Source organism: Tachypleus tridentatus, chromosome 2 (assembly GCF_004210375.1).
Source record: "Tachypleus tridentatus isolate NWPU-2018 chromosome 2, ASM421037v1, whole genome shotgun sequence".
NCBI classification, from domain to species: Eukaryota; Metazoa; Arthropoda; class Merostomata; order Xiphosura; family Limulidae; genus Tachypleus; species Tachypleus tridentatus.
Window position 1 is genome coordinate 41,208,124 of NC_134826.1, and position 12,120 is coordinate 41,220,243.

The window sequence follows — 12,120 nt, forward strand, 5'->3', positions numbered from 1 at the left end:
AAAGTGGAAAGTCTTCCATTTTACAATGCTAAAATCAGGGATTTTATTTCCTTTGTGGACACAGCAGTTGGCTTAATGTAGCTTTACTATAAGAAAACACATGCACTGTACACATACTAAACAGTTTTTTTTATGTCTGACAACATTCTAGCACAACTGAATAAGCCAAATATCAACACGGAAGTATAGTCATACAATAATATTGCATGTATTGATGGAAAAGGTGATGTAGTTATGTTTTAGTTGTCTTGGACATTTAGAAACAGCATTATATATACTCTTTGTGTGTGTGTGTGTTTTAATATTATATATATAATTGTATGCTGTATTACAGGATTACAAATTCACCAATAGCAGATGTATTTATTGTTTGGGCCAAATGTGATGACAACATAATTCGTGGTTTTATCTTGGAAAAGGGAATGTCAGGTCTGACAACACCAAAAATTGAAGGAAAGTTTTCTTTGCGTGCTTCTGATACCGGAATGATTATTATGGAAGATGTTGTTGTTCCTGAAGCTAATCTCCTTCCTCATGTAGAAGGCTTGAAGGTAAAGTGCATTAATACAATGTTTTCTCTGATTCCAGTAAGCATTTCAGTGCTTTTTACTATTTAGGATCACCAACATTGTATAATATTTTAACTTTATAGACTTTTTGAACATTTGAAAAATAAAGGTGTTAGAAGTTGGTAAGACATATGATTGTATTACTCTTGAGACATAACATGTAGGAGATAAACAATATGATAGAAATTCACTTGTTTCCAAAAAGGAATTGACATGGTGTTGATCTACTGTGTTCTTTAGCACTATACTGTATATATTTGACAGTAACACTTGTATGTTTTAGAAGGTTTTGAACATTAATACAATACCATTTTTGAAAACAATTGCATGAGTTTTTTTCCAGGATCATGAAATAGTGAAACCATAAAAGTCTACTTTAACAAATATCATCTGTTGTTTTATTAGAACTCGATCTGGTGATTGATAAAGCATGGATGTATGGTTGAAGACTTTTTCATAATTAGCAATAGGTATGCTATCATTATCAGTGAGGAAATGAACTGCAGCACAGAATCAACCAGATTCTTATAGAATCTGTGCTATGCATTATCCTGTCTTTCAAGACCATGATTAGACCAAGATCTTTCTCTGAAATGCAACCCAACGAGTACTGCATGCAAACTGGAACCAAAACTTGGGTCTTTTCTCTGGAACTCTGTGCACACATACATCTGGGTGCTCAGTAAAATTAAGAATACTGACTTATTTAACTAAATAATCTTCAGTTAGTGTTTGGAAATCTGAAGTTCTAGGTTATTGCACCATTTCAGGGGCAAAGATACTTTTCTGTAAGTAATATTTATGTTATCATTATCATGGTATTTCAGGTGATTGAACTTGCATTGCACATTTCTTCTAGCATGGCTGCTATTGACCATCATTGTAGCTTAGCATAGTTACCTTTCTTTGTTATCTTCCTGTTTTGCTTCATAAAAATACTCAGTGTGCTGTGACCTCAGTCCTACATATTGGTTTTCATATCAACATTCCCCATTCCATACAAGTTTCTGCCAGTTTCAGTCAATGTTGATCTCAAAATATCAGCAAGTGGACACTTTATATCATCCATTTTTAAAAATCTGTTAGATCTTTCAAGTTTTTGGAATACATAATATCTGAAATGTAAGTACAGCAGTTATTGTACTAACTCTTAAATTCATTATGTGTAAACAAATTTGAATATGCAAGTAGGCAAACAAAAGTGACAACCACAGTTAATATAAGATGTGTCAGTTTGGTAATTTATGAGATGGGAATATCCCTTGGCATTGTAAAACAAAGGAATATGGTTCAATATGGGCATCAAGACAATCCAAAAAGAAACTTGCAACAATTTATAAGCTAACTATGGTGTGGTATCTTGTAGCACATGAGAATCCACACACACAGAAGTCATAGACAAAACCCATCTTTGTGCTTCAGAAAGAGTTAGCAACATAATTAAACAAGGATTTCAGCCTCGAAACGAGGCAAACGGGGTATGAATTTACCTCCTGTTCAGCTGTCACATAGCTCAAACTCTTGGAGAATAAGACAGGTATTCATTCTATTTCACATGAAAACATACTGATTAAGTCATTTAATGCAGTTTTGTTAGATTTCTGGGCAGTCATACTTCTAAAAGTGGGAAACGCACATCCTCGTACCCTAGATGGATTATAAAATCCTGCAGGGAAGAGTTGTCTACTTTGTATCTCAGAATGGCTAGTATGGGTATTAACACTTATTGATTAACCTGAAGATGACCAGGGAAGGTCAAAGCATTGTTCTCTGCTTATCAATAAGTGTTAATACCCATACTAGCCATTCTAAGATACATTTTTATTTCCAGTGGTTTTCTTGTCATCAAGAAGGATTGGTGTACTTTGAACATAATAACATTATGACAAAGACTTACAATGGAAACTACATTGTAGGGCTATTGTCAAGAAGCATTGTGTTTCATAGAACCTGACCAGATGCAGCAATGTGGACTGTAACAATGTTATGAAGCTTCAAAATAATTTTACCATAACACATTCGACCCTTAATTTTTTATGCCTAATTTTTGCATATACTTGTGTGTATATTTAACATCTATTTATAGTGTGTATATTGCTTCATTCATTATAAAGTTAAAACTTACTTTAGTTCCCTATGTTGAATGGTAGTTTTTATAGGATATTTAATTGAATATGCTCAAATATTTTTAATAGTTAACCATCCTTATTTCACCCCAAATGCTTATTTTGTAAGGTTATTGTAAACAGCTAATTCTATTTTATTTATCTATATATTACTGTGACTTTTACTTCATATTTTAACTAGTAGGCCTTTTGCTTTAGACTTTAGTAGATTGCTTTTTAAACTGAATTAACTGTACTTAATCTGTATGGAGGACTTGTAGGAGGGGAGGTAACTTTTTGTACATCTTTATATGTGAAATCCATGCACAAAGTGTGACAAAATATTATCTCTTATGAGTGTAGGTTGGTTTTATGGTTCTTGATTTCTGAGCTGGTAAGCAATGTTTGTATATGTATGATATGATATTACAAAACATTCCCCACACTTTAAGCTGTGAGTGCATTATATGAGTGACAGTCAATTCATTAGTATAGATGGTGGGTGGTAGGATGCTGTTTCCTCATGGTCAGTAGATCTAAGTTGGAAGATGAACTTGGTAGTTTTGCCTTACATGCAGTGTGCAAATATTGTCTTTTTCCTATATCTCCAGATAGATTTTTCTAAGAACTAAATTAATTATCAACTGGTTGTCTTTTGCCTATATCTCCAGATGGATTTTTCTGTGAAGTAAATTAATTATTAACTGGCTGTCTTTTTACTATATCTCCAGATAGATTTTTTTCCAAGTAATAAATTATTTATTGGCTGGAAAGACTTTTTTTGACTACAAAGTTTATTCTATGTAGTAAATTTAGGTCTTCTAATATCTTTACCATTTCAATTTTTGTGTTGAAGGTTGATGAACAGGTAAATAAGCATAATCAGCTGTTTGGCAGCTTCTGAAATGGTAGTTTAACTTTTTGTATTATTATTATTATTATTAATAATTATTTACACCAAATGTGAAAAGGCTTCATTTCAAATTTTTGAGACAAGGTAATGAAGGAGAATCATGCAAACAGAGAGCATGTTCGAGTCTTTCGTTGCATCTTTAGAAAAAGTTAAAATAGTTTTATAATATTAATTATATCATGATAACTATGAATTTTACCCTATATATCTGTGGCAGAAGTATAGCAGGCTTCTGTTTATTTATATTGTGTTAAAATAATAAGTATTTATCTTTTTATTTCTTCTTTTAATAAAAAAAAAAAGGAACCACTTCTGATTAACTTTCAACAAGCTAAAGTGATGTAGTATCTAGAAATAAATAAATAAATTTATGCTATTTTACTTTCAAGTACAAGCCCAATCTAATCTTAAAATGACACCATTTGAATACAAATATACAAAAATTACAATCCCAAAATAATTTATGCATTAGAAAATATATTTAAAAAATAAGACATTATGTTTGTATAAGGAATTTAGTTATGTATTAAATAGGATGGTTGTAATTCTTAGCCATTAAAATAAGAGTGATATGAAAGATTTTTTTTACTTTGCCATAGGGTCTGTATTTGTAAGCAAACTTATCACTTTTCTAACATATATATCTTAGCACTCTGTTATGTATTTTTTTCAATGCTTTAAAAGACCAAGCTACAATGTTTACTAAGGTATTAACAGTAAATTGCTCTTGAGATGATAGAAACATGTATTTTGTCCTTACATTTGCATCTCCAAAGTAAAAAATATACCAATATTATTATTATATTTTAAATAACTTTAAGGACTTTTTCAAACCCATGCTGATCAAATGTCTTCTGATTTTTAGATATATACTGACGTCTTTTCAGTTTTTCTCAGTTTTTTGGCTAGATATAAAAATATAACTTAATTGTTCAAACAGTAATTAACATATGTTTCCAAAGTAAAAGACCAATGATATAAAAGCAGAATATAATGTATAATCTAAAAGGTCACCATTGTTGAAATGGTACATACATGAGTAAACTGTTCTTTATTACAATATTTCCTGATCCAGATATTTTATATTAATTGCCTAGGGCCCATTTGGTTGCCTCAACAATGCCCGATACGGAATTTCCTGGGGAACATTGGGTGCTGCTGAGTTTTGTTTTGAAACTGCTAGACAGTATGCCCTGGACAGGTATTCTAGTGCTTTCTCTTTTTTGTTGTTTATCTAATTGAACAACCATATTTTGCTATTTTAATGTGAATCATGCTGTTAAGCAAGACTTCAGATCTTTTATCTTCCAGTTAAAATGATGACATAAATATGGAATATTTAAAAAATAATTGAAGATATGATGAAATGTATAATATTGGGGGTCTATGACATATTATTTTCAGATGGCAGGTTACATTAGTGGTATGAGGTTGTTGTTTTTGTATTATAGCTCTTCACTATTATTTTCTTGTAGAGTTAGTTGTTATGTTAACTTAATAAGCCTATATTGTAATTTGAGAAGATAATTTGTTAATGACACCACCAGGTTGATTGTCAGAAAATTCATAACAACAAGAGTTGTGTTATAGATTGACAGGTTTCAAATTTTCATCATTATAAAATAACAGTAAATGTTAAAACCCTAAACTGATTTTGCAGAATTGTAATTATTCTGTAATAACTTTTATTCTTTCAGTTTGTCTTTTCAAATTTTCTTATAGTGCAAACAATTTTAATTACACTTTCCATTATTCACATTTAGCAGTAAAAATATTCTTGGAATAGCTTCTTTTCTGTACACTTTGTTTTTCACACAGCACAAAAGACACTCTTTGAATTGTTTTCTTGTCCACCATTTCCATATTGTAATAAAGCAGCTGTTGACATTAACAGTTTTATATCCACCATTTTTATCTAACAGTAAAGACACTCTTGTAGTAGTTGCTTTCCTGTCAGCTGTTTTCATATACAGTAAAACCTGTCTAAGCTAGAAACTGCATAGGGCGGAAATGTGTACAAGCCAGAAATATCAAAATTTTGCAGCATTATCTTAAGATTTGTCATATAATAGGCCTTCTGTATGGCGGAACCTGTGTAATGTGGATGGAAAACTATCTTTCACCTACCTCATCTACTAACAAGTAGAATTAGATCCTGTGTAAGGCAGAAAAAATGTTTTTGATTAAATATTAATTTCTTATTTAATTGATAACTTCTTGTTTAGTAAATAATTTGTTCAGATATTAATGAATTCTTGGATATTTTGTTACAGTAAGTATTGGTTAAATATATTCTGTTCTTTTTTCTGCTATCATTATTTTTGCAGTTAAATTAGATTCAAGATTTGTAGAAATATATTTGTCTTTTAAGTGCAAAATTCTACTCTTTAAATAATTCTCACAAAAAATGAATTCCTATCCTCCCTAATTTTAAAATTTAGGGTAATAGGTAAAGGTGAAAATCTGCATTGTTTCAAAAATTTAAGGAAGAATCAACTTTCTGTGTAATGGAAAGCAAATAGTAAAGAGTGGATGACAAGTGCTATATTCAAGGAATATTTTGAACAAATTAAACAGAATAATGAAACACGAAAATAGGAATATTCTATTGCTATTCGTAATGCAACTTGTCACCCAAAAGTTCAACTTTTAAATGTTCATTTAGTCTTTCTACCTCCATGTACAACATCAGTTAGTTCTACAGCCACTAGATAATAGAACTATACAGTGTATAAAATTGAAATACAGAAAAATTGATGCTTCAGCATATTATTGCAAACATGGATGCCTGTAAAAGAGCATGAGAAATGACCATGTATTTTTAAGTCATTCAATTAAGTGCATAAAAGATGAATGCAAAATAAAGTGCTTTTGAAACTGTGGATTTATTCTTGATAATGGCGGAGATTGTGAAGAAGTTGTTTGTTATGGTGATTCTTATGAAATCCAAATTCTGATTGAGAAGATTGATGCAGGTGATTCTGTGAATGTAGAAAGTTTTGTGAAGGTTGACAAGAATGTTTTAACAGAAACTGACGAAATTGAGTTAAAATCTATAATAGAATCGCAAGATGGTAATAGTGTGAGAGATTCAGAAGATGAACAAAATGGAAAAGACAGTGAGGGAATAGAAATTCCTATTTCATCGCATATGTTAATTTATATTAATGCTATCAAATTGTATGCAAAAATGAAGGGTGGAAATAAACTTCATGAAAAGGCCATAGAATTGGCATTCTCTTTCAACTGCATAAGAAAGCCCATTAAAAGAATGAACAGTTGAAATTGGACATTATCTTCAAATAAATTTGATAAATATTTTGTGTACATATGTATATTTTGAATGTCTGTTTTGGTTCTTATTCTAATAAATATAGCATAAACAGTATAATAACTTTATTCAAAACGTCTTACTTCCCTTGAGTCAAGCAAATATAACGTTCTGCTCAAAAGTTATATATAATTAAGGAAATGCATGTTCACTATGTCTAAACCAGAAAACCTGCTCAAGCTGGAAATTTTACTCAGTCCCACATGATTGTGCCCTAGACAAGTTTTGCTGTAGAAGTAAAGTCATTCTTGGAACCTTATCTTTCCTGTTTATCTTTTTCAGGGAAGCTTTTTTTTTTTTTTAAGTAGGTGGATTCTTTTAAGTTTAGCAACTTTGATTCAGATACATGTATTCACTCGCTGTTATGAAAGATTGGTTTATGTTAGACCAATAATTGTTCACAACCTATTATTTGTGGGCTGTCTTCAGGTTTTCTGTGGAAAGGTTGAATGATTACAGAAAGGAAATGGATGCATAGTGTATAGATATCACTGTGGGCTGCTGAGAGAAAAAAAGTAATTAAGCCTATCCATAAACAAAAATATTTGAGAAGTTCTGTATTAAACTATTAAACAAAGCTAGATTTCAGATTTGTTTCTTTTGTGTTCTCAAAAATAATTTTTAAAAACTCGTAGAGAATGATAAAATAACATGATGATATCATTTTATATTATAAAAAAATATATTGTAAGGGTTGAAATCAGCTGGTAGATTGTCAAACATATTGGTGACATATGTAATGTTTGCCTAAATCAAAGTCTGTTCCATGTAGTATAGAAGATCTCTAAAGTAATTACTACAAACTTATTACAAAGAAACATTTTATCAAGTTATATTTAAAACATAATATTAATTATACAAGATACTCATAGTAAAATTTTACAATAAAGTGAGGCAGTTCATAAAAAATATTTTAAAACTCAAATGCAAATTGAAGACTATAGTTTTAAAAACCATAGATTTACATCACTGACTGAGAGTGCTTTTCAATCACACATAATTTCTGTGTATATATGATTAATAGTGTGTTCTGGACTTCAAAGTGTTTTTGGTCCATAGGAAGCAATTTGGACGTCCATTAGCTAAAAATCAGCTAATCCAGAAGAAGCTATCGGACATGTTGACAGAGATTTCAGTTGGTCTTCAGGCTTGTTTGCGGGTTGGGAGGCTGAAGGATGAGGGCAGGTCAGTGTGGACGTTTTGTTTTCCTTTTAATATGCATAATACTCACTTGAAACTTTAATATAGTGATCAGTTAAACTTGGAGAAAGTAATTACTTTTATCTCTTAACTAATGTTGGATTGGTTACAAGGAAACACTTGAAAAAAATACATAAATAATTCCAATACATACTGGGTATGTTTGCAAAACCATCTGTAGAAGTAACATAGCATAAGTAATATATGAACACATCAAAGGAGTTTATAGAGGTACATTATACTATGATAGCTATAGAAATCAAATAAAAATTAAAAGTTCATCTTGATTGATTTAGAATTTATGGATGGTTGAAATATTATATACAAGTGTCAGTATTTATATTTTGTATTTGGTGAATTGGATTTGAAATATTAATTAATTTATAATTTTTTTTATTTATTTATTTATTTTAATTTATAAACTAAATTTGGCTCAAAATCATGTTTAAACTAAGCATTTTTGGCAGCTTTGGTTTATATCTATAACTATTGATAACAAATATATACCATTTAAAGTTAGTGATTGAATAATAAATCATATTTATATTTTGAAACACAAAAGCAATAGACAAATAAAACCAGAACATAGAAACTGTATATGTGTACTTTATTCTAGAATCAGTATTTACTTTGTAATTGTAGGATTTGATGAATATTTAAAAGAGTAGTTCAAAACACTGTCTCAATTCTACTAAATTTTAAAGATTTGTTGATGCAATTTAAAATGACTTCTCCAGTCTACAACAAGTGAATGAAACTGGTATTAGTAAACTATGTCCTGTTCACCTATTTAGCTATTTTGTGACACATACACAGGACACTCATTAAAAGGCTCTCTTCTTCTAATTCCTTTTTTATTTTTAACACCTCTTCATAGGATAGGTTTCTGAAAACTGGTTTAAATAAGAGTAAGACTATTATGCCTTTAACAGTCTTTTCTGTTCAAGTTTTAACATGATACCAATGTCCAAAAAACAAGCATACATGTTTTAATACCTGGTTAATCTCTGCAAGGCTACTACTTAGACACCATTAGACTTGCTGGTTACAAACCAAAGAAGTAATCCCCTCTTTCTTTTTATTTTACAGTATATAGAGAAAACACTGTATATTGTACTTCAGTGAAAAAATAAAAGCAAGGAGTTTAAGCGTAAATATTGTTTATACTGAAATTTTTATCATGCTAAAGACATTCCACCTATAAGAAAACTATTGATATATACTAGGGCTACTCCAGAAATGATATCACTGGTCAAGCGGAATTCATGTGGAAAGGCTTTAGATATTGCTCGTTCAGCACGAGACATTCTTGGAGGAAATGGAATTTCGGATGAATACCATATCATTAGACATGTAATGAATCTGGAGTCAGTGAATACATATGAAGGTAAATACTCAATTGTAGTGGTTACAAGTAAAACAAAACTGGCATTTGGTAAAGAAGCTGTTTTAGGAATAAGCTAGGACTCATAATTCTTTACACTGTGTATTATTTTTTGTACATTTCTGTTTTTATGTAAATATTGGATACAAGAAAGTACCATATGTTATGGTGGTAAAATTTAATTACTGTGTAAACAACACATTTTGAGTCTAAAATACTGTTCATTCACTATGAAACTAATATCCTACTTGGTAGGTAACAGGGTATAAATGCTGTAAAGTGTTTTCAAAATTATTTCAGGAATTTCTGTTGCTGAATTGTTTCTTCTTGTTTCAGTAAAAAAACAAATATAAACAAAATTTTTTTCAACCTTTTTAAAGCACCAAACAATACATCAAATACAAGGAAGTTTTTGTAAAAGGTACAAAACATCTGTGTCTGAAAACATCTCTGATAATTGTATCTCGGGTCAGCTGGTATGAGTTTTGGTCATAAAAAATTCTCATATTTGTAGGGAAAGTTATTGGAGTTACTTTGACTGTATCTTGTATAGGTGTATTAATGTAGATGCACTTTCCCTATACAAGTCCTGCTACTATGTAATTATTGTGGAACCTTAAGATCTTGACAGTAGCATGGATGGGTAAAAGATGGAAACTACACTAGCAATGTAGGTTGGGCTTGTATATTAGTACCTCAGTATCGTAGTATTTATGTTCGTTCATCATTGTAGGGGCTGGAATGTCAACTTCAAGGACAATTTTATTGTCTCCTTAATTGATGTATGTATTTCAATTATTTCTTAACAAAATTTTATTGTTTTATTTTTCTGAGCAGCCACTTCTCACATCTGGCTGCAGATTTTTTTTTTTTTTTCCAAAACACTTGTCAACTGCTGATGCTATAGTTATTTATCAACCTCAAAGAGTTTCCATTCTTTGCCCACCTACACGTTGTAAATCCTTGCTAGTCTTCTATACTTCACTCAAATACCTTAATCAAATTTATATCTGCAAACTTGTCTATCATCTTCAGTGAACCCTCTATCTAGGCACTGTTTATAAACACCTAATCCTAATAATGTAATATCCTTTTCTCAATAAAGCATTTAACACATTTCTATCAACAGGAATGTGCTTATTTCTTATTTACATTGTGAATTTGAATGCGATTGGTATTTCTATTGTTTTTTTTGTTTATAATTATACATCACTTAATAATAACAATTATATAAAATTTATTGATTGGTGTGAATCTCAAGTTATTTTTTCTCCTACGGAGGTCAACCAGGCATGATTTCTTTCACCTCTATTATCAGGTGTGTGTCAAAAGCAAGGGGACAAATCACTCTCAGTCGAGGCTATCTGTGATATGATCAGTGGCAAGATGGAGACATATATGCAAACCAAGGGTGTCTCTCTGGGGTGTTCTGAGATGACTTTTGCAAATGATCCAAGAATGACTGGCAAGAATTTAGACTTATTTTTTCTGGCTCTTCCTTTTACTAGGTCATCCTCAACAGATGATAATTTTGAGCAGCCAACTATAATTGCGTTTCTTCAGTTGGTTAATAAAGTTTATGTTTTTGGGATCTCTTCTATTGAATTTGGTTCTACTTCTTCCTTGTTAGAAGATAGGACAGCAAGTGATTCCTTTTTTTTCATCCTCCTCATATTTCTGTTCGTGATGGGAAATTTGCTGCTCATGTATGCAATGGGATGGGATAGGTATGCCTTAACCCCCACGTTTACCACATTGGCATAATTTGGCTTATCACCACCAGGAGGTGCCTATTTAGATTATCAACAGACAAACTTCTTTTGAACTTGTAGATGTCTAGATTGGAACCTGTGATTACTTCAAACAAATCAGTTTTCTCATATTCGTCTTACCCTCATGACTACCCTAAGGTATTTATTTTTAATCCAGCTTTTGTCAGAAGTTAACATTAACCTCAGCAAGAATTGGAGGTGTTCATTGACTTTATTCAGATCGTTTTCTTTCATACTTTCTATGGTCTCCTAGCTTATCTGTTGTTGGGATTTATTGGGTAGAGAGACTGTTAGAAAGGGTTCATTTACTGTCTTTTTCCTTCAAGGAGTTACAAGAAGCTACTTTCCCCTATTCTATATTATTTGCTGGAATTCCTGAGATGTTATACTCCCAAATTGATACTGACAATTTACATTTGTGTTTATCATCCTTGGCTTCTCATCTTTCTGGATCTAATGTAGGAATATCAGCCCACAGTGTTTTCTGACCCCCTCCTTTAATTTTCAGGTCTACTGGTTCCCATAATATGATCCACCCATATTCTTTAAGATCTTCAGCTCGGGCAGACTGACAACAACTACCAGGGGCATGGTAGAAATGGGTGCATGATTACATCATTTCCTGGACATTTTGAGCTCTTTCACCAGGGATCTGTGGGTACTCCAGGTTCTAGCTTCAGATTTGGTCATTTAAGTTGCATCACTTCCACTATTGTCTACTCATCCTGTTGGTTTTTTAACTCCAACAGATCCACAGATAGAGGAGTTCCATTCTTAAATCATAAGAGAGTTGTTAGTCAAAAAAGCAGTAGAGAGGTTTGATACCATTCTGCTGGAATTTTATTC

General features: G+C 31.2%; 1 protein-coding gene across 1 annotated transcript in view; it reads left to right on the plus strand.

Moving 5' to 3' along the window:
• LOC143241717 (glutaryl-CoA dehydrogenase, mitochondrial) overlaps positions 1-12,120 on the plus strand; it is a 33,686-nt gene that overhangs the window by 17,565 nt on the left and 4,001 nt on the right. The window contains exons 7-10 of the mRNA XM_076484947.1: positions 335-551; positions 4,685-4,788; positions 7,978-8,103; positions 9,345-9,505. Coding sequence (XP_076341062.1) covers positions 335-551; positions 4,685-4,788; positions 7,978-8,103; positions 9,345-9,505 — 608 coding nt within the window. The remainder of the gene's footprint in view (positions 1-334; positions 552-4,684; positions 4,789-7,977; positions 8,104-9,344; positions 9,506-12,120) is intronic.